The sequence below is a fragment of the Opisthorchis viverrini genome, assembly GCF_000715545.1.
Source record: "Opisthorchis viverrini unplaced genomic scaffold opera_v5_295, whole genome shotgun sequence".
NCBI lineage: Eukaryota > Metazoa > Platyhelminthes > Trematoda > Opisthorchiida > Opisthorchiidae > Opisthorchis > Opisthorchis viverrini.
In genome coordinates, this window is record NW_008751952.1 from 43,365 (window position 1) to 65,885 (window position 22,521).

Below are 22,521 nucleotides of genomic sequence, written 5' to 3' on the forward strand. Positions count from 1 at the left end.
GCTTAGCTGTCGCATCAAAACGCAATAAAACATACTGACAATTATATTATGCTATTGAAGGGAATGTTGGTAGCTTATATAGCACTGGTGGTGGTTGGTTTGTTCTTTGAGCCGGCCACTTGGTTGCAAACGCTTCATCACTGATAAAGGTGACATCTTTGCCTTGTTAGGCAGCGGGTGGAATGTAGCGGTGCGTTGTGTCAGCATAGCCACAACCACCTAGATTTGTGACGAAACATTTGCAATCAGATTGCCCAGCTCAGCGAACAAATCAAAAACCATATTCCCTCACGTAGTACGAAGGTGCTATCATGCTCATTCTCAAACGAAGTTGTTGAGTTGATGTGGAGTAACGCAATACTATTCGAGAGTATAAAAAATTACTGCTTCTGCTCAGGAAAAAGATAGGTGGTAGTAGCACCTTGCTCCTTTTGCATGCATGTTGCAGAAAAGCCATCCATATTTTAGCCTAGGCTTCCGATGGCTGCGCTAATATAATCAATTCAGATTCGTTTGTTTCTATGTAAAACTAAAATTGCCAGTGGATCCCGGCAGCAGAACAGGAGACGTTCACCTGATGGCCACCACATGTTGATGGATATCTACAACTCAGGAAAACAAGGTTTATGCAATGTTTGGAATTATTGGAGTTTACGGCGATAACTCAAGCGAAGGCTGGTGGAAACCAGCAGGGTTAGGAATAACCAAAACAACAGAAGAACTCGAAGAAAACGCCAGTAGTAACAGTATTGACTCAAATCTGACTGCATATGCACAAAATTTCCAAAAGCATTTGGTTAAGAAAAGACATCTCAATCTGTTACGTAAGTTCACGTGAGTACCAATTTTGGGGAGGTGTGAACTTATGCCTTGCAACATGCTCACGCAACAGGTCAACTAATGCTCACAACGACCACCGCAGGGATCAGCCTCCGAAAAAACGCAACGTACTGTTTACTGCATATACTATCAGGTAGTCTACCAGATCAGATGCGGTTCTTTTTTCAATTGCTTCATCAACCGCTGTGCCCGAGTGACACGACGCATTCTTGGGAGTGTTAAAAAGTGGTGTAGAATCCACTTATCAGGACTGATCTTCGATTGCGACCGATTGTTTTCTGGGTCATCAGTCAAGCTCCATAATTTACTTCCTAATTGGCCGGTGTTCAGGTAACAAGCCCTAAATAACCAGCAGATGGTTTGGGACTTCCAACTGCTTGGCTATAAATGTGATTGTATTTCGGGACTCTTTCTAGCATAAAATTGCACACCACTTCTTACGTCTACTGAACTGCCTTCCAGGCTTCTATGGGCACTGGTCCTTGCAGTGACCAAAGGTGAATAATCTTTGCCTTCTTCGGTTGACGTTTTGGGCTTGTACGTGCCCGGTTAAATTCGGAAGGACAGGAAACATATAAACGTGTCTGAGCATCGCGATGTGGATTCTGCCATCAAATAGACAGAAAAAATTCAGCTTAGGCCCCCAACCATACGGCAAGTGCAATCACTCGGTTTGCTGGTCCAAGGTGAAGCAACTACCCATAGCATAACCCCGCAAACTTTAGCAGGAAGCTATTATTCGAACATACGTGTTATTATTCAAAACAGCGAGATCACGTCTCGTAAGTGAACAGAATTTTACAGACAACTTACATGTAACTTATGATTGCCTTCTCAAATTGATCTTCTTGAACCTTGCGCACCATGTATGTGAACATTACTGACTAGTCAGCGCTTCAAGTACTTTACGCTTACATGGCGTAAATCGATTGTTCGCTGGTTAGTCTAATGATACTTCCTCAACTCGAAAGTTCGCATGCCTCGTGTGTCTTGGTGACGCGACAAACCCGGTTAACTATGGCTGCTGATTTTGATTGGATAATAGTAGTAAAGTTTCTGGTGTCAGTGTAACTTCACAGGTTTCGTTCTGGAACATTCGCAGTGGGTTGTGCACACTGGGTTTTATGGTCAGCTGAAATAATGATTGGTTCAGCCAGTCTCCTTTAACTTTTGTTCTTAGTATAATTTGATGGCACATTTTATGACCAAGGTGATGAATATCCCAAGCTTTGGAGTGGCATATAGGTCTTGTAGTCCTACGGAATGGACAGCTCAGAGGGGTCTAGCGGGTGCTTTCGATTCGTTTTCAAACCAGGATGGAGCAACGTTACCCTTAGTTGTCGTGGTTTGAGTCAAAGCACAAACTAAACCCATTAAGCAAGATAAACGTACTCAGGCAATCGACATTATCCACACTAAAAAGATGGGCAAAAAATCGGTTTATTAAAAAAAGTGCCAGCTACCGGTGAAGTGTAGAACAGGATTCATGAAACAAAGACTCACAGGCTGGATCGGGACTACTGTAACCCGAAATGAAATTATAACCAATACCCCTGAATACAACTCATTGTGTCACAATTGAAACCAGCTTACCTGGTTTCGGGGTATAATGAGACGCTTTCCTTTGGCTACAATGCCCCAGCTAACCTTGTTGGGTCTGGATTAATCAGTTCAAAATACAAATAATATTTTTGATGAGGATGAAATTTCGAAGCCTGAATGTTGCGTTTGACAATATTTGGTGAACAAATAAAGGAACAACACAAAGGTGGGGGCAGAATTATGTTGCACTGCTTTTCAAACTACACTGTTAGTCTTCCCTAAGAGTCGACCGATCGAAACTGGCTAACCAGCATTCCACGGGGAAAGTAGGCGGGACGCCCTCAAAGTCAACAGATTCGGTTTTCGGTCAATGGGGAAAAAACTAACCAGGAAATGTGCGAAATGAAGAGGTCTTGGTTGTTGTCATAGTGGTCCATATCAGGGAAGCAATGGCAACGAGCTAAGTCTCAGTCTATGTCTAGGTCGATTCTGCCACTTGGACAACGGCCGGGCTTGGTGACCTTGTACGATTCAATAGTATGTATTGGTCCTATTCGGCCTGCAACGGCTCACTAGATTAGTTGCGAATTTGTTGATCGAGGGCTTCGCGGTTCGAATCAAACCTCAGCCTTCTGGCTGCTTCTATCTAGGCTTGAGTAACCTGACAGTTCCTCAGTCCTCGTGCTTCCATCGCGTGGACTGGTAGCTGGGTATCGAGAGTCGATTACGGCTGAACGATTGGCTGAATACTATTCGCTGTCAGAGAGACTAGCTGGATGAGCACCAGATAGAGAACGCTGAAAAAGTACTGGTGGTACAAACTTTATTACACTTAAACTCCAGCAGCTGCTGGGAGCATGAGGAAGAGTTGATTATGCCAGTTGCTCCAAATATCCTGACGCCCAGAGGAACATTTGAATACCCCTTGAGTCCTGCAACAAATCATCCCTAGGGTTTTATTCCAGTTTCATCTGTTAGTCCGCGGAAATGCATGAAAAAATACCAACGCACAGTGTGCGGAAAAACAACACTTGTGTGTGCTGTGGAAAGTTTGAAGCTAAACTACAACGAGGTGAATAATGGTTTGTTACTTTCCAAACTAACAGATGAAGAGGACTACGCTTTTCAAGAAATTTTACAATCAACTGCACGTAGTTTCAGGTTTTTCTGAAATTTTACTCAAAAGCTCTCTTTCTGGCCAATTATAGAATCTGGACATGGTGGTTTCAGCATAATTTTTCTGGCTTTAAAAAATGGACTGTTGGCAGAAACGGGTCCCTCTCACCTTACAAAGCTGTCCGTTTACCATTCTTGTTTCCGGACTTGATAGCCTAATGGGTTACTAAGACGCCTAATTAGCTACCATGGCAAGCCCCAACCCAGAATAAAAAGGCAAAATTCAGCACATGCCTGACACCCTCTAATTCACGATCAGTCTGTGTGTAGCTAGTATACCGCGGATTTCTAATTTACTGAGCAATCTCGTTTCAGAGAGGCTCCCATTGCATGATGTCTGGCTCATTCGATAATTGAATTTTTGCCGTCTCCCCAAGACAACATAGCTATTTCCTGTGGGAAGCTTCACAAGTGCTTAAGCGAATGAGTTGTTTGCAAGGGGGCATCGCTTGGCTAAGATATGTGCTTTCACTCCACGTCCTTCAATATATTTTGAACGCTTGGTCAGTTATCTCAATGTCAGTCTTGATTTTATTTGGTTCTCACAGGCGTCTATGCAGTGCCCGACAGGATTTTACCACCGCTTCGTAAAGAAAAAAGGGAAAACAGACAAAAAAAGAAAAAAGGAAGAAGTACACGTCTGGCAAAATGAAACACAGACAAGGGTTGTGGAGCTAGTGAAAAAGAGCATATGGGAAAAAGAACACTGGGAGCAAAATACACGTCAGAGCTATGCCTGTTGCGGCAGCAGCAACAAACATTATTTACTCGGTGCTGACCCAGCTAGACTGAAGTGCAAATTCATTGGCACAGCCAACCAGTCCACTTCGTTTTTCATTTTAAAGCGTTGACACACGTTTTTAGTGTTAAAAATACCTGTGTGTAAACGTGGCTTATCGAAAGCAAGCTGAGATTACGAATGATCTTGATCTCTTTCCAGCTCCGTTGCTCAAGATTTGTGATGATATCACTCACAAGGTTGTTTAAAAATTTTCAGCAACCAACGACCGGTTTTCCTTCACCATTAAGGCGAATTCCTTGACCGTCTGTCAAAATGGTGTTCTGCTTGAACCTAAATTGTACGAAAATTTTCAAATACTGTCATTTGAAAACCACTTTGGTTGCCACAGGAGACTCAGCTGAATCCAAGCGAAATCTCTCGTCTGTGATATTCTTTATTGGAACCACTACACAAAGGCCATCCCATATTTCAGTTGTTCTGATATTCAAAATATCACTGCACATCTTCCTGAAGGAAGTTATATTTCTGAAAAATCTTCGGTAGCCTGGGACCGGTATCGCCCTCCTTGTGGCTCATCAGAAAGGCACAGTTCCTAAGTGTTATTTCCACTTGGAACTATACTGCGGCATCTCGAGCATCGTATCAGGTAAAGCTGAGGCTTGTGTGCAGCACATTCAATTGAAGGCTATCATTCAGCTGGGATGCAGCTGAGTCTAAGTTTAAAACCAAATTGGTGGTCAACCAAGTAAATTTCGCTCATCCAGCAATACTTCGTTTATCTGGTGTCTCGCTGCTGGAGAAAGCGCAGTTAATTAGGGCTTGCCGTTAAGAACGAAAGGTCCACCGGGGTACATAAACGTTGCCTGTACTTCTTCACTTGTGGAGCTGTTTGACAGAGTTATTTCGAGTGAAGGAATGACCCGTTGCATGAAGATTCCTAGATGTTTGCCTAATAAAGAGAGCGTTGTACAGTGAATACGGTAATTTGCCTAGTATACTCAAGTGCTTGTTCATATGATGACAGTAGCAAGCCGGTTTAGCTACGTTCCTTCATTTATCTTAACATGCTTACCAAGATCTGCATGGGGCCTTTGCTGAGGCTCCCTTCTGAAGATGGATTTCAGATTGTTTAAGTGGATCTCACACACCAGACTGGGTTGACAAGCCTGAGTAAGCAGAACTTTGTCCCTTGGTATATGTGGGTCCACCCCCACGGGGCTACCTTGTTGGGTTTTCCGTCTCTGTGGGCGTCAATGGTATGGCTAATGCTGAGTTTTTCATCTCAGTAGAAATCTGCAAATGATTTAAAGTTAGGCTGTACATACGGTTAAACAGAGACCTATACAAATCTACCAGCCCAAATGAATGAAGATTTGGGTTGGTCTCAGGAGCAGCCACCATCAGTCATTATTATGAAATGTCGGGACTTATGAGTCTTCCTTAGAAACATTGCATAGCTCTCAGGCACTACGGTTTGTGTTTCGTCTCACGTGTCACCTTAACCTGGGTTTACTGCTTTGTAGTTCTTCTCTCATTTAACAGTCTCTGAAACATGCATTCAGATGAAGCACAATACCAAGGGTTGAGCTGATCAATTTGCATTCCGTGCGTTTATGATACCCACCGTAACGTTTTCTTTAATGGTCTCTCAGATGCCAAACTATCGCTGTAAATTCTTTGATCTAGAGCGTGTACAATGTCTAACAATAACGACTCTTCTTTGCTTCTCCTGTAACCTTTTGTAACTTCTTTCCCGCATGCATGACACCATAATCCGTTGTCAATGGCCTTCTAGCAGACAGGGTTGTATTGGGACGAGTCATGAGTTGCATTGAGTTCTCTCACTTGCCCGCCATTTCCAAGATTTCCACTTGCTTGGCTCCATTGTACTTATGTAGACTGAGAAAAGAATAAGGGAATTCCGGACTTGATGAGATTGCTGTACAAAGCCATTCGAGCTCAGTGTTTGTTACATTTAATCGGTCCTGCAGAACAAAACTTGTTTTTACGCCTGCAGAGTAGCCAAACACGTGTAACTTACTAGGACTGTTAGCCACTGGTAGAGTAACTCGAAGAATAAAGAAGAACCGACGTAATCTGACTGATCATTTTACTTGTCAGACTGATATAAATATTTTTGTTGCGCCTCGTCATCACCTTCGTTTAGGCAGCCATGCTCTCGTCCTGGCCAAATTATTCGGATAACTCAAGACCAAAGAAGATAATCACCCGGTTCGGTATTCGCTTCTATTATATCTTATTGGTGCTGCATACACTTCGCTGTTATCAGTTTTGACCTCGGACACTGGAGACGAGCGTTTTGAAACTGGTCGATGGGCACAACCAAGGCAGTCACAAGGTAGTAGTTTGAGGCACAGCTCATACGTGATAATTCACGTTCCAGTGACATATACGATGCCCAAGGTTCAACTCCCGGCCCAGCCAGAGGCTTGACTGATAGGCTTTAATGAAAGCGAAGCCCAATGCTTCTCCTTGGTGTGAACTAACCAGGCTAAGTGCTTCAAGACGGTTGAGAACCGTAATCAGTGTAAGTGCAAATGAATCAATTATTCGGACTTATAGCACGTGGTGGTTGAATAAAATGCTAGAACGATTATATGCTCACTGCCTTCCACAAGTGCAGATTCTATGCAATCCCACATGGACAGGCATCTGGTGTGACAACTCACTTCATCCTTTGGTTGGGTTTTCCTCAACCTACTCGTCTCACTCATTTTTACATATAATGAATTCAGTGCATTACCGCTTGTATATGGGCCGACAGTAAAATCATATTGCCGGAGGATAGTTAAACGATAATAATGTGAACAAAATTTATTAGAAGAGCTCTGTCACTCATTCGTCTACGTTCTTGCTTGCACGGATCCAGAAAATTCACAATATACATTCTGCAAAAGAGAGCACTTGATATAAATAACCTGTTGAGACAAGACGGATATAAAATAGAAAATGAAAAGTCGGCTATCCAAAGTTAGGGCTTTCAGTGGCAGACAATTCTGGTTTATACAAGCATGGATTATATATGTACGTATTATATAATTTGTGACGTGCTCCAGGTAGCCATCAACACAAATGCGAAGTCGGGCGAAAAAGCGGAAGGCGACCAGTCGTTATGAGCACTTATATGGGTCTGGGCTATGCCACTCACCCGAAACAACCGCGGGTGCTGTTCAGTATCCACGCAAGCCAGCCCATATTGCTTGTCAAACACTCGTTACCGAAGTTCTGTCATTGATAGGTAGATTGTAGGGTGAAATTGCCAAATGAGGCACACGTTGTTGAGCAATTTCAGTAGGCGGCAGCCGTAGCATCAGCTACACAAGTGTTCTTAGCCGCACAGACCAATTTGTCTTTAGATGGCGCGATAAGATTCACTAATAAAGTGTGCCGGTTACGGAGGACGTGCGCATGGCAAGTTTGGCATTCCTACTTCCCATGTTGTACCTGTGGTAATTCGTAGAACGCACTCTAGGTTCACTGTGTTTATGAAACTATGCAGATGTGCCCAGAGTAAAGCAAAAAGTTTGTTGTGGATGACTGAAAAGTTTCCAGCAAGACCATTAAAAGGCATATCTTGGAGGTATCATAAAACCGAACACATTTATCAGTGCATTTGTCCCGGAAGCAGGCTGGATGTAATTTTAGAGGACACTGGCTAAAGTATTCCCATCTTGAAACCTGCGAAAATACCGAAATATATCAGAACAAGTAAAGCGCCATTTTGAACGTGGCCATGGTTGGTGAGTTGCGCCGGTTCTCTGAGTCTGTTGCGAATTCCAAAGATGAAATCCCTCGCAACACAATCCAAAGAAACAAAGAAGGCAGCCAAGTTAGATTTACTAACAAGGATACGGGTTTTACAACCCATAAATACCACGTAAATACTATATATGCAACAGTTCTATGTATCTCGAGGTAGTTTGTACATGCTGGAAACACTCCGATGGTACATAAGTTATCGGAGTCCAGTATCGGGACTCGAAACTGAATTCTGTGGTTCCTATTCTGCTGTGTCGGATTTAATTCGAATACAAAAGGCCATTGTAGTGTGCCACACAGACATTTTCGGCAGACAAAAGTAATCTCACGAGTCCCTTTGTAAGCAATCATTAAAAGGCCTTTGAGCACACTAAGCAAAAGGCGACTGACACCGAAGGTAAAACAAAAGTGAGTCACGATGATCAAATCCGCCAGTCTTCCATAATTTATTACAATTATTTGATCGGCTGAGTCAACGCGGAGAAGACAATCTGGATCGACTACAACATTTCTGTCTCTGAATTTTTTCAGTGCACACAGTTACTGATAGTAAGGAACTGAGTATTCTACCCGTTGTCCTCTTCTAATATTATGCTCATTGATACATGTATGTTTACCTATTCCTGTACGAGCAATGGGGAGGAATAAAATTAAACCGGTTCGAGAAGCACACATTATGTGTACGTTCCTTTCAAAGGTCATTTTTGAACACAAAATCGATATTTCATCAAAACGGAGACGATGAGCATCTCACATAGGTGAATAACACAGGTCTTGATGAATTGAACTGACATATTGTCTGGCGGAATGAATCAAATTGTCTGCGACGTTGCATCTGTCGAATAATGGCCCATTCATCTGATTTGTTCAACGGCGCGTGACAGCGACTGAGTTATCAATCAAATCAGAGAGCTAGTCAATGACAGAAACGAGAAAAGAACGACGTTAAATGATCAAACTTGTGACGTTCCTTGCCTGCGTGAAGGAAATATGCAAAACGCTTCTTTGAAAATAACGAGGGAGACGAGTTGAATGGTGAATATCCTCAGATTTGATTCCATTCTCTTGGATGAATGCGAACTTGGCTGGTTGATTGTTATTCTGGAAGTTCCTTAGGGAATTCTATTGAAAATATAGTTTAGTGATTTGTCCAGCCAATGAATTTTTAAAGCTAATATATTCAAAACTAAGCTAGAAAGTCAAGAGTTGGCAAAAGAAGCTTCATGTGATGTGCACTTTGTGTTGCTTACGGTCCAAAGACACTGATGCAGTTCCTATTTCATTCATTCGTCTGTCTCCAGATGGAAAGTTTTACGTGAGAAAAGATAATAAATGGTTCTATCCCCTTTCTTTGTTTATCTTCGTGGTTACTCAAGACAGTGAATACAAAACAATGAAACCCAGAGTTACCAACAACCGAAGTTTTATGTTTCTTCAACTGTACTTGGAGTCTAAACTGGCTTGTTACTTAGTTCCAACAGACCAGAAAACCTATCCCAATGACAGCCAGCAGAATGGAGTAGGTGTTTTTGGAGACGTCATAAAAGAAACTGTTTCTTCTTTTCGACGCAACACACCAAACGTGAGGCCACTGATAAGGCGTCGATTACCAGTTATGGGTTTTACCATTTTTCAATCTCATCAGGCAGGCGCTCACGAGTTTCCCTTGAATTTGTGTTCCATGTGAACAACATGGTGAAAGAATTTAAGAATCTAAATGGTGTTCAAGGGATGGATCTCCAGCTAACTTATTTGTCGAAGCCTACGGATTAGAAATGAAACAAGTAGACGGTCAAACCTAAAAGTTCCTTTCAGAGGTATCTTACTGAAGGAGACTTGCAGATCACACTATTTTTCAGAAGCTTTCCAGGAGCTACTAAACGTCCATTTCTCCTCAAATTTACCTACTGTACTACTTTAAAGTAAGCAAGAGATATCACCACTGCGGTTCCCATACTGGCTTCTCAATTTAAATGACCCAATAGTGCTACTTGCTGACTATCGACTCGAAGGTGGTGAACATTTTCAGACTTCTGCCCTGTTCCACCTGGTTATCAGTGGCAAAACAATCTTTCCCATCTTTTAGTATGCGCTGAAGACATCTGTCCAAGTTCGTGGGACCGTATAATTTCTTTCGAGTGATAAAGCTATCGCTGCATAACGTCTCGTGTTTAAAGTATGTACTCGGACCCTCTCGATAAGCTGCCTTGATTTTATTCGTTTCCTATCCGACGCTAAAGAGTGCCGAATCATATATTCAACATGATTCAGAAATTCACGTATGTTTACCCTTAGTACGCAGTGATGACAATACTACTCGTTTGTCTTACTCATTTTTATTACGACACTCCATATGGGTCAGAAGTTGAATGAATGAGAAAGTTTTTTTGGCAGATATTTCTTCCCCTAATATCACAACGAAAATCTATTCACTTGAATATAGGAGAACTTTATCATCAATCTGATGGGTTTCGTACAGTAAGTCTCAACTATATCCCCTGGGCGTTCATTCCTGAGGAGTCAGCTAGGTCGATGCAGAGTAGTTAGTAAAAACTTCAAAACCCAGAGTAACAAACTCGAACGAAGTACACAAGGGAAGACATCGTCGAGTGAATGAGACGGGGTGGAATGAAGTCTTAGTTCAACTATCCAGGTAGGTAGCGTGCGCATCTTCTTGCATGAGGACTTTTGCCAGCAATAACCATCACGAAGCAGTGTGTAAGCACATTACTACCATGGAACGTAAAGTAAATTTGACCAAGTTACTAATTAAAAATGCGGTCAGCAAATGTGGCGGATTGTTGAGCAATGATTCACCGGTTCAACTGGTGTGATTAAAACATTGGGAAATTTGACTACTTGTGAGAGTCGCTGTTAGTTGTTTTTCACAGCTGCATTAACTCAGAAGGACTTGAGTCTGAAGATACTGACCTCCATTAGTTGGGATTTTAGTGTTCTTACGAAGCGTCATTTATTGTTTCGGGATCCTTATCCACTGCTGGGAAATCTTCTAGACTCGTTTTCTATTCTTTTTCGGAATAAAGATTAACACAGTCGCTAACAAAGAACTTTTTGTCCGGGGCAGTTTTTTATATCATTCTGTGCATTGTATGATCGTTTTTATGGGCAGTGAGAGAAATTTAACTGTGACGTGTTATCTTTGTTAATCGGCGTCTTGCAATACCACAAGATTAAACAGATGTTGGTTTTGCAGTATGGACAGATCTTCACTCTTCTGAAGCCGACGTGATGGGCTACAATTTAAGGCTGCAATCGCTCTGTCACAGCACTTCGGCTCGTGAATATCTCTCTGATTGCTTTTCTCTTGGTAGAAAAGCCCGAAATTCGGTGAATCGGATTCACCACATTTTTCATCAAAACACAAAACTACCTACAGCCAACGGTTGTATTTTTATACACGAGTAAAAAAAACCAACATTGGTCGATATAATGATGTCATGTTTAGGCTAAATAATGGCTTCCAGTGGGCTCCCGTGTTTCTCCCAGACCTTCTTACTACTTCCGGTCTGTGTTGGTGGTTTGTGCCTACTGCCATATGCGGTTGCGCAAAATCTATGCAAACCACATTCAGACGCCCACCGGCCGGTAGATCCGCAAAGTGCTTGTAGTCTATTGATTTGGGCATGCAAAGATGAAAATTTTTGGCCCAATTAGCAGTACGTAGTTAAACTGAACTCTCTAATACTTTTTCGGTTTGTCGGCTAATTGGAGACAGTCTCGAACACAGTAGGCGACGATAAAGACCATAACGGGTAATAGCATCATTTGGTCTCTGGCATGGTGTATTTCTCCTGAAGCATATGTTTTTAGGAGACCAGTGTGTGCCAAAAATGTTACGTATTTTTCGGATCTCCTCCATGCCTTCCATCCATATTGTCTTTCAACGCAGCTTTTGGTTTATTAACCGCAGTAAACTCCTTCCCCTAACATGATTTTCCAGTTAAATTCACGGATGCGGACGTGGCAGAGCCTTGTCATCGGGCTTTATTATCAACTAGAGCAGAACATAAAGTCACTAAATTGCATCGCGTATTCCAAAGCGCTAGGAATTTTAGGAAACGCACAGTGAGGAAATACACAGATATGTTACCTATGGGACATGTCCCTCATTGAGTTCCAGTTTTTTATTCACATACTGACTTGGACACAAACACTAGCGATCTCGATTCGTCGTCTGCTATGCCGCTTTATAGAATCAATTTTTTTCCAAAAAGTTTTCTGTTCTACCAAGATCAGATAAGTATTTTAATCAAGCATTGTTTTGTCAGACGAAGTTATTTTACTTCTTACCGCTTCGTTCATATTTACTAATATGTGTAATAGGGGTAAGTACAAAAGAAGCCTGAATTATATGGCGTCAACCGTGATATATTCGTGTGATTCTTTGTCTCGATGATATAGGTATACATGAAGGCATGCTTTACAAACAGTGCGAAGGACACCATGAATACTGTAATAATCTCACCAACAGGAAAACGTGTGGTTCGTAGCTTCTGATTGGTTGATTCGTACGTATACCGGTCAGTACTGACACGGTAACATCCACTAATCGGGGAGACGACCAAAACAACCGTATGCCCGACCTTACTCTGCTTGTTCCTGTTGACTTTGTCAAGGAGTATTCCTCTTTTGTGTAAGTGCGGTGTAATGAAAACTCTTACTGTGGGCTTTACTGATTTCTGACAAATATAGGCTTCAATAGTGGTCTTAACAGGTTTTATAAAAACCGACCTGAAAACACATAAAAGACTAATTGTTTGGAATTTAATCAGTGTTCTGGACTGACACAAAACCTTACCACAAGGATTACAAACAATACGCAATTCTTTCAGCAAATTGGAATACTTGAAGCAATTTTTCGACTAAGTAAGTTTGAATGAGATGAAAATAAGTGATTCCTGCATATTTTTTAATTTATTTTCTGCAAAATTATCATTTGACAGCTTGGAGATTATTAGCTGAGGTAGGAAACTTCATCCATTCTACTATGATTTGAAGTACCATCGTCATTAAAAGTTAGTTATTTTTGCGAAGTAATCCGGGTTTTTGGTGTATATATGTATTGAAATATCCGTACAAAGCATAAATCCTCATCACGTGGATACCTTAATACGATTTTTTAATACGGCCAATCTGAGTGAAAAAGGAAAAATAAGAAACGTGAAAAATAGTGTTGAGGTAACTGCGCAATATTTCTTGATGTTTTGCGCTACAGATTTAGTTTTTGTGGACACATCACTCTTCAAGATGGCCCCGATTTTCCTCATTTTTCGCTGCACCGTTTGCCCTTATTGGTTTTTTACGTTTTTTAAATGACCTGATTTGCAAATGAAAGTGGACATTTTATACACTTACGTTTTTCCATACCTTCTGTTATGCATTGGAAGATGCACAAAAATTGGGACAAAACGCACACGCTCAAGTTAACAGGAACCATGGAATGAGTCAAACGCTATCTGCTTGAAAAGTTGGACTGTGTACTATCTAGTCCTAATGAATAATGGTCTCATTGGAGTGGAGTTTTCACTTATTTTGAAGTCATACCCCTCGAGAGGGAGGCTACCGGTCAGTCCGAAGTATAAACTCGCCTTTGCTAGGGAGTAATGGCTCTCGATAGATCATGAAAATACGCCCTTGAAAATCCAGAATAGTGACAGTCACGAAGAAAAATGGAGGAAATGAACATTATTCTACAATTTTCGGGTCGAGTGGCATGCACAAACGAGCGCTTTGTCCTTGAAAACCAGATCGCATCTCGAGGTAATTCTCACAAGCATGTTTCCATAGTTATCACTGTTTCTCTTCCTGGTGAAGTATTGACGGGCGAAAGGCAAAAATGCCGTAGTCTGAAAATTTACCTCAATATTTAACCTCCTTTATGATTTTGTACCTTAACACTTTGATTACGACACCATGCGAACCTGTCAATTTACAAAATGAATTTTTATGTTAAGGCGTTTGTCGCATGAAATTAGGCTTTCGAAATAGGTAAGGAGAAATAACCTGGACTGAGATGTCTTACTGAACTCTCTTGGCATTCATTGAGATTTAAATTGTGTTCATGTGGATAGGCAAAAATGCAACGAGAACCCAGGTGATCCCTTTAACTTTGATGTACATAGTTCGAATCCCCCCTTCTTGATGAGCAATGTCGAGGCCATTTTTACCAACATGTTGATCCTCCTTAAATAATCCATCTAACTGGGAGTAAAATATTAGAAATAATGGGTTAGAAACACCCGGATGCAAGTTTGAGGTAGACCCGAATTACCGCCTGATTCCGCTTGGATCTTTTTGTTTATATTGTCGAAAATATCTTGCCAGCCCAGTTCATTTGAAATCCGCTACAGCGGTTTTGACATTCAGGAATGCGCACTCGTTTTTCGAAAAGCTTGCTGCGTTATCGATATGAACGAGAATGCTCCCATCTGATAACAGGAATACAACAAAAATGTCACTCACATTTGAAAATATCGTTTTTTGAATGTCAAGCAAATGCTTGTTCGTTAGGAGAATCTGGTATATTCTGAAATGGTAGAGTGAACTAACTATATGTTGAACCGCTTCAAAGGTTCCGTTGTCTAACCTTAGTGGGAATATTTGCGTTTTATTTTTACTAATAAATATGTGCATGTTTTTGGAAAACTAGCTTCACGTGATACATTAAGAGTGCCACCAGTGCGTATCTCTCACTGGTTGACAGTAGTGACTTCAACTGTTTGATAAAGAACTTAATTTACCGGACTACAAGGTGTGCGAACCAAAGATTTTCATAATGTGTTTGAAGGAAAATACCTACTGTTCACATTAATTTGGTATTGGCATTACAAATTTACTGATATAATATCCGTTTGAATGTTCGCAGATCATTCAGGTTTGCCACATAGAAGCCTTTTGACCAACATCTGAGATTTCGATTGTCCCGTAGAATGTTCAGCTAATTAAGCAATGGCATAGATTTCTGGCTTCCTTCGACTTGCATGATGGCTTTAATGATATGACAGCTTCTGTGCAAGAGAACTAACTGTGATGGCTTTTCTGTGCTAAGAAACAAAGTCAGTCTTCGATGTAGAAATAAGCTACCAAGTGTTTCCTGAGGACTGGGGGTAGCAGCGTAAAAATAGATGCACGGGATTACAGTTTTCTTAAATTTCTCCCATTTCAAACTGTATTTGGGCAACGTCGCGTTTAGCAGTTCCAACTGTTGGTTTAGTAACTGGAATTCTTGGTCATGTCTGAAAAACTGTCGCAGTTTCAATCTTGTCTAGCTTACTACCTGGCTATTTTCCAGACGCCTTTTCAAACTATTTTCTGTTGACAAAGTTTTTAGCTAGTCGCAGCGCAGATGGACTGGCCATCGTCTTATATGCTTTCCGAATAGTTGAAAACGCCGTAAGCGCACATGAGACCGGAAGGGGCGATAAAAAGAGAAAAAAAACGAACATTAGCGTACAGTCTTTTGCTGAAACACTGCACAAGTGCCATTTTTGTTTGTCTGGGCTTCATGGTGGCCAGGGTGATGGAAATTGCATTACAAGTAATCATAGTTGTGACGAATGAGAAAAGGTTCTTGCGTCTACCAGCATTTGTGACGAACTTCTTTGGCATTTGACCATAAAGTTTCGGGGATATTCGGTCGCGACAACATATCCTCGATAAGGGAGAGCCCTAGAATGTGGTATAAAGTCACAAATTTTCAGAAAGCTTCATAGCCGTTCTAAAGCACATTCATCCTCTGGCCAGCTTGTCGGGGGCCTATGATTAGTTTCTTAGGCATTCACAGTACCCTCAATTACTTTTTCCGATGGCTTAAAGAAGGACCAATTAAACGGAAGGTCTATTCAGCTGTCCTTCGCAAACCAACGTTCATTCGGGACGATTCCGCCGGAATTATCAGACGATTGTTATTGGTGGATAGCTGTCACACTGGCTGCTCCTCCACTCAGTGCAGTTCTCAAGCAAATTTGTACAGAATCACCTAGGCGCTCAAATAAGTGCCCATTCAGGCTCTTAACACAGTTAGCTGAATAACAAGAGGCATCGTGGAGGTTCCTTTTCATTCTGCGCTTTTAGGTTCATTCGTAGAAGCAGCTCGAGTTGTCTTCTTGCTCTCGGATAAGCTACAGCTTGCAACCATAACAGTCACTGAGGGATCTGTGAAGGGAGAATTTCTGGTTGAGGACTGAGTCGGACAGGTCTGCGGTCAGATTTTTATTACCTACGACACATTCCAATAGGTTAACCCAGAATTATTCTTTTGGTTTTATCAACTAGCTCGTCAGAACGGATAGAAGCAAAAGAGGCTGCTGCCTATTGGGGCCCCATCTATTTCAACAAAAATTACGTGGGGATCCTGAGGCCACATTGGCTCATCAGTTTCAGACTGGAACCTTAGGCTAGTTCTAGGACTTAGCCTTCATACTGGCAAATCATCGGAGCTTAAAATGCAGATTACTCTGTTATGATTACAGTTTGAATATTGATGCGATCTTAGTGTATGGAAGAATGGATTTGAGATACTACGTTTCACTTCAACGATTATGAGTTTCCGCAAAGTAACGTCCATTGATGTTTACGATGGTAACGAAGATGTTTACGAAGAAGGCCGAAAGGCTTGTATTCTACCGATTGCCAGCTGAACGGAGCCCCAATACATTTTTCGATGTTAGCTCAGCAAAATCACCAATGGAAATAGCTTTTCAGCCCATCTATAGTGCGCCTAATTTAAATGTCTTTGTACACGCAAATTCACCCGATGGAGTGGACCTTTTAAACAAGTGTGTGCAAATCTTCCAAAAATGGTTGAATACTACTGCGTGGGATTAAATTATGCCAAAGTTACTACCAAGAGAAATGCTAGCTAAATCCTGATGCCTGAATAATCCCCTTATGTAATTCGGGCAAATCTGCAACTTGCTTTGTCGGACTAATTAACTGATAATCTTTTGGGAATATTCCATTGTTCTGTAACACCTTTACAGCTGTAGTGTGCCCTGTTTTTCCTTCCATACGAATGCACAGGCTTTTGTCAGGTATGCTCAATAGCACACTCACAAGTTTTACATTTTAGCACTCGGCTAGGAAATACATCATTATGTGAGGATGTGTAGCCTACACTTTAAAAGTCTACTAATTTAGAAGCGCGTCCGACGATAGTCACTGCCACGAACGTCTCAAAATGCTCACTTAAGTAAAAAGCGGGTGAAATCAACGTGTAGTGTTCAACCTTTGACAAAAGGATACTGCAGCTATTAAAGTGGGGGGAATTCTATCTCTGATTCTCTCAGTAGAACAGAAAAGGTGGATTAGGGTAGTCGATTCCGAAAGTACGAACATGGGACTTGAAAGCAATTATCATGAATGGGCAGTTAATGCAGAGGGGCTTGTGTTAAAGGGCTTTACTGGATCGTCGACCTTTGGTGTTTATGATGTTAGTCAGTTCACATGTGAAAACTGCTAACGATAGTTGATATAGGTTTAATGTCACCAGTCTGTCAAAGGCTTATAAGGTGGGACCCTGGTTAGAATATATGACAGTTCAAATGTCAGTTTGTTTTCGTAGTATTTCAACATGTCTCATTGACGCTGATGGTTATTATCCGAATAGTTGAATGGTCATTTGGATATTTCGTGGGAAGCTTTCTGGGTGCACTGTCCGTCAGGTTGTGTGCACTAAATAAAGCGAATCGAGGAGAATAGCGTATATTTTCATGGGTGCACACAAATTAGCTTCGGTATTGGGAAAAAGAAACGTTACTTTTGTTGTTGGGTGAACATGCATACATTTCAGTATGATGTGCCGCTTGTTTGTCGAATGTAGCAACTGCAACAATTTGTTACTGTAGAAGCACGTATTCATGAATAATTAGCGGCTTGATTTTTATATCTTTTGTGGGTGTTTGATGAGGTAGGTTTGATTTAGTTGCCCTAAATTAACGAGATGGAGAAATCAACTGTTCGCAAACCACAAGTTGAAATAATGTGTTTCGTTTTGTAGTAAGTGCAAATGTCTCTTGGGAGTAATGATCTGTTTGCAGCCGCTATTTAATTGCTTGTGCGACTGATCATCCGGACTGGTTTCTTATCCGCACTGGAAACTTGATAAACACAGGGATATTTACTTCAAATTTGATCAACAGCACCACTACAGTTGACAGGTACGTGGGCAACAGATCGATGCCAGTAGTCAAAGGGACCATTACCCATTCCTTTCTAGTAAGCGGGTTGTCGGGTGTTCCCGGGATCCAGCAATATCCGATGTCATTTGCATGCCTATGTATCTTCTCTATGCTCAATCCAGTGGGTCAAGTAGTTGGACGTGATTCGAAAGCTCAATCAATCAATCTTTAGGGCAAAACCACAAGACCATATACCTGAACTTGAAATTTGGTGCACCTGTTCTTTCTTGAAGGCTGCCTTGTTTCACAACCAAACCATCAATTAGTAGTCACTATCATACGCTCAACTTAGATGTCAGGCTCAGATCCAGTGGCGCCAGAGGGCATGTTTCTGATGATCTCCAAAATAAGCAAAACACATAATGTGTTAGCACATGATTGTTTAACGGACAGTGCTCTGAGGGCGAAAACCACAAAGGTGAACAGTGAACTGTGGTCAGAACAAGGGGCTTGACGACAACCTAACACTTAAATGTGACTGTAGTCTAAATCACTCCTGAGAGTACCAAAAGCTGGGCATGTAGCGACATTTTCTCTAATTATTCCGAGGACTCGTTTATGGGCACTGAACAGGCCCCATTCAGTCCAAGAGTATAAAGTTCAATGAGGAAACTAGCTATGGGCTGAAGTCAAAATTTCACTCTAACTTAAATTCTATCGGGAATATCCTCACCTTGCCTCTAGTGATTAATAAGCCGTTCCAATATTCAGAAAAAGGTGCACAAGAAGTCTATGTTTGGCAAGTATCATGTTATCTCACGTGTGAGTTCGTGCGCTATGGAACTGGTCTAATTTTTGACCGGAAGCAGAAGTAAATGAATGCACTTCGGCTTGCAATGTGTAACCTATTCAAACCTAAGCAACTAGAAGCTTCTCGCTTACAGTTTGTAGCCGTGTTTCATGGTCTTAGCAACACTCACTGAGATTGTACATTTCTGTATACTTCATCCCAAAGTTTACGTTTCACTCTACTGGAATCGCTATTTTTTCAGAAATGACATATTCCGCAACATTGCCAATATAGATCTACTATTAGCAAACTGAAGTGGTGTACAACTTTTATTAAATGTACGCAAAATCCCACTTAAAATGCAAACGAATAAATTGAATTTATCGAGTTTTTTATTCGATCGAGGGAGGAACCTTAAAAAGCTGATAACCATATTGCTCTATTAATTATGTATACATTATGTTCGTTGGCCTGTCTCTGTCATATTGGTGTTTTTTTCAAAAATCCGGTTGCACAATTAAATACTAAATTTTCAATGCTGTTTAACAGTAAAACTCTTTGATCGTTGTTCAAAAAACGCGTTGTTTCCTTTCATCATAAGAATTTCAACCTCCAGTAGGGCAGGCTAAGAGCAACAGTTGAGACTGTGTTGGTTCTGCACTGCCCGCTTTAAATGTTCAATCATTGCTACAAAACGAACCAGCCTACTGACCCTAGCTACTCATTTAAGTGCGCTTTGCGGAGCATCAGTTTACCGTTTGTGTATTCCCTCCGAAAAACTTATTTACACGTAAAATATACTTGGAACTACCGTATAATTTGAAGCACGCCATATTATTTCACACATGGTAAGTTTTGTGTTCCATGACACCAGACCCTTGGTTTGCTGAAACGGAGAAACTCATTTTTATGGGATTTTGAATTCCTGTAAGGTTATCGGCATTATGACAGCTAACAGAGGCCAAGCAAAACTGCCTTCGTGTACGCATTAATTAGTCTGAATACGAAATTGTACGTTTTCCTTTTTCAAAATCTCATATGCACCAGTAGATGTCGAGGATTACGTAAATTCTTCTCCTTGCTCGTCCGTAACGGGATCCGGTGGTGGCAAGCAAACGCCAGGAACCACCAACTGCGATTTTTTCATGGCGGTCTCCCTATTGGGGACTGTCACAGTGACAAGTGCCCGGTTTTTGTACTCAACCGGCTTCCTTGACTTGTATTATTCTAGAAAGGGATGTTTTGTACCACAAGCGATGACCACCTACGTGTTTTACTGACTTTTGGGGACCTAGCAATCTCCAATCAATCACTAGATCCCACTTTTATGTGTAAGCTCATTACACAAATAAAAGACTAGGCCAAACAGACGCCAAAATAAACGTAAGCGGAAGTGCAAAACTGGACTTAAACGCAAAGGCAAGTGAATCACACGTATCTACGAAGGTTTATGTGAAAAACGGTGAAAAAAGCCATATAGAACCCCATCCAAAAGATTACTTTCAGAAAGAAAATGCTCTGAGAAAGAAAGTGCACAATGGTTTGGTTCCAAATTTGTCCTTGAAACGTGCGATATACTTCTTTCCGAAATGGAACCATTGAAAAGGAGAAAATGCCGGTTACACAATTGATTGCATGGGTTATGAGAGATCTGACGAAGACAATTATATGCTTCTGAGGAGACTGGATTTTAGTGGCGTTGGCCCAATGTAGCGATATACCGCTGAGTGGGAGTTTTAAAGATCGATATTTTGGGACGAGAGTCACGCCCTCTTTGACATTAAACTTAATGGGTGACAGATGTCTGTAATATTTTATTTAGGCGCTTTACATAAATTAACCTTGGTTGAAAAATAAAACTGTATTAGACAGTGTGGGTCGTAAGTACCCAATTAGTGCTACATGAAGGTGCTTCTGGTTATGACGTTTTCTACAAAGCCACCGGAAACAGATTTCATTAAAAAGAACCTGTGTGATTTCTCAGAGAGTGTTAAAGCATAGGCATGTTTCAGCATGTTTCCCATCTTCCTCTGTATGTCATACCCTGAGGCGAGTGTCGTAGAAAACATGAAAGAACCGAACGACCCTGCAGAATTCAGCGATGAAACTGGTCTGTATTGCACAAGTAGAACACAGCAAGCTTTTGTGTATGCCATGGCCTTTTGCATCCACTTTTATTATTGAATGTCTTGTTTGGCAAATACAAGTATAGCGAACAGTGAGGTGTCCAAATTGAATTCCGTGATGAGCCCATAGACAGGGAAATAGAACACAGATGAACATTACGTCTACGCCAGCTGTTCCTTGGAGGTGAATCAGACGAAGATATGACAATGTAGAACGATGCTTAACAGGAAAATACATTTTGAATTTTCGAATGTTGGCCGCTGGTACTAAATTTAGACCCCGGGGATAAAAATTGTCTGCAAATCACTGTAATACAATATCAGTACCCTTGACAATGTTCTGAAGCTGTCGTACGATCGTATCTGTCGTACGACGTATCTGTTATGGCTCCATGCCACAGATTGGGCTGTCACCATCAAGCTCCGTTTACAAAGTGTCCTGCTGTGACACCGTTGGCCTAGACCAAAGCCGCGTAATCCACACAAACTCTTAAATCCTACCAGGATTCCGGAAAAACATCCATCAAGAAGTCAAAGCTGATGAATTTAGCACAGATTCTCTAAAGAAGACCTAATACTCCTTAACACTCCAAATATTGTCATCTACTTTGCATTTTTATCGGATTGCTTAGATCTTACCGAAAGCATTTTAGTGCTACAGTTGTGTTTGTAATAACATACATGGGATTATTTAAAGTACTGAACATCTGTTGACCAGACTGAAATCTGAAACAAGCAATCCATGTTGTTCACTAAGAGACAGGGGTATTGCGTTCGTCAAACAAGTACAAACCTGTTCGACAAAACAGGTAATCCAAAGCAGATAGCATCATAATTTTGCATTTCAATGTGCCTACACAACTGAAAGCACACAAGCATCTAGACTTCCCTGGCCTTCATTCATAAGCTAAGTATCTATGAGAGAATCCCCTTCGTTGGCAGGTAACATGTTCGACGCACAAACCAGTTTGTGTTGTTTTGTTTGATGCTATATTAGTATGGGCATAAACACTAGACACTTGTTCCTTACACTTCTGTTTTGGCTAAAATACTTTTAGCTTAGAACCAAAGTTTACATATGGTCTTCTTTGATAGTGGCAGATACAGCGTAGTCCGGCGATTAGTAGGTGTTATTTGTTTCTGATTGGTGAGTCAAGGCATGGAATAAATCTTTTAACCTTTTCTTGCAATGACAACGACAAAAACCACGTAGCTAAGTCGTACTTGCACTAGTTATTCGAGTTCAAAAACTGGTTCTTGTGCAGATAGCAATACTACTAATGTCGAAAATACTGGGTTATCCGTAATTTTGCATCCTCAAGTGAAATGTTCCCCGGATTCATTTTGAGCTTACCTAAAAAATAAAACTTTGGATGATAATCCCGA

General features: G+C 41.2%; 1 protein-coding gene across 1 annotated transcript in view; it reads right to left on the reverse strand.

Moving 5' to 3' along the window:
• Window positions 1-22,521, reverse strand: part of T265_09661 (hypothetical protein) — a gene marked incomplete at both ends in the record, with an annotated part of 55,786 nt that overhangs the window by 11,383 nt on the left and 21,882 nt on the right. The window contains 2 exons of the mRNA XM_009175810.1: window positions 2,434-2,497; window positions 6,146-6,199. Of these exons, the coding sequence (XP_009174074.1) occupies window positions 2,434-2,497; window positions 6,146-6,199 (118 nt within the window). The remainder of the gene's footprint in view (window positions 1-2,433; window positions 2,498-6,145; window positions 6,200-22,521) is intronic.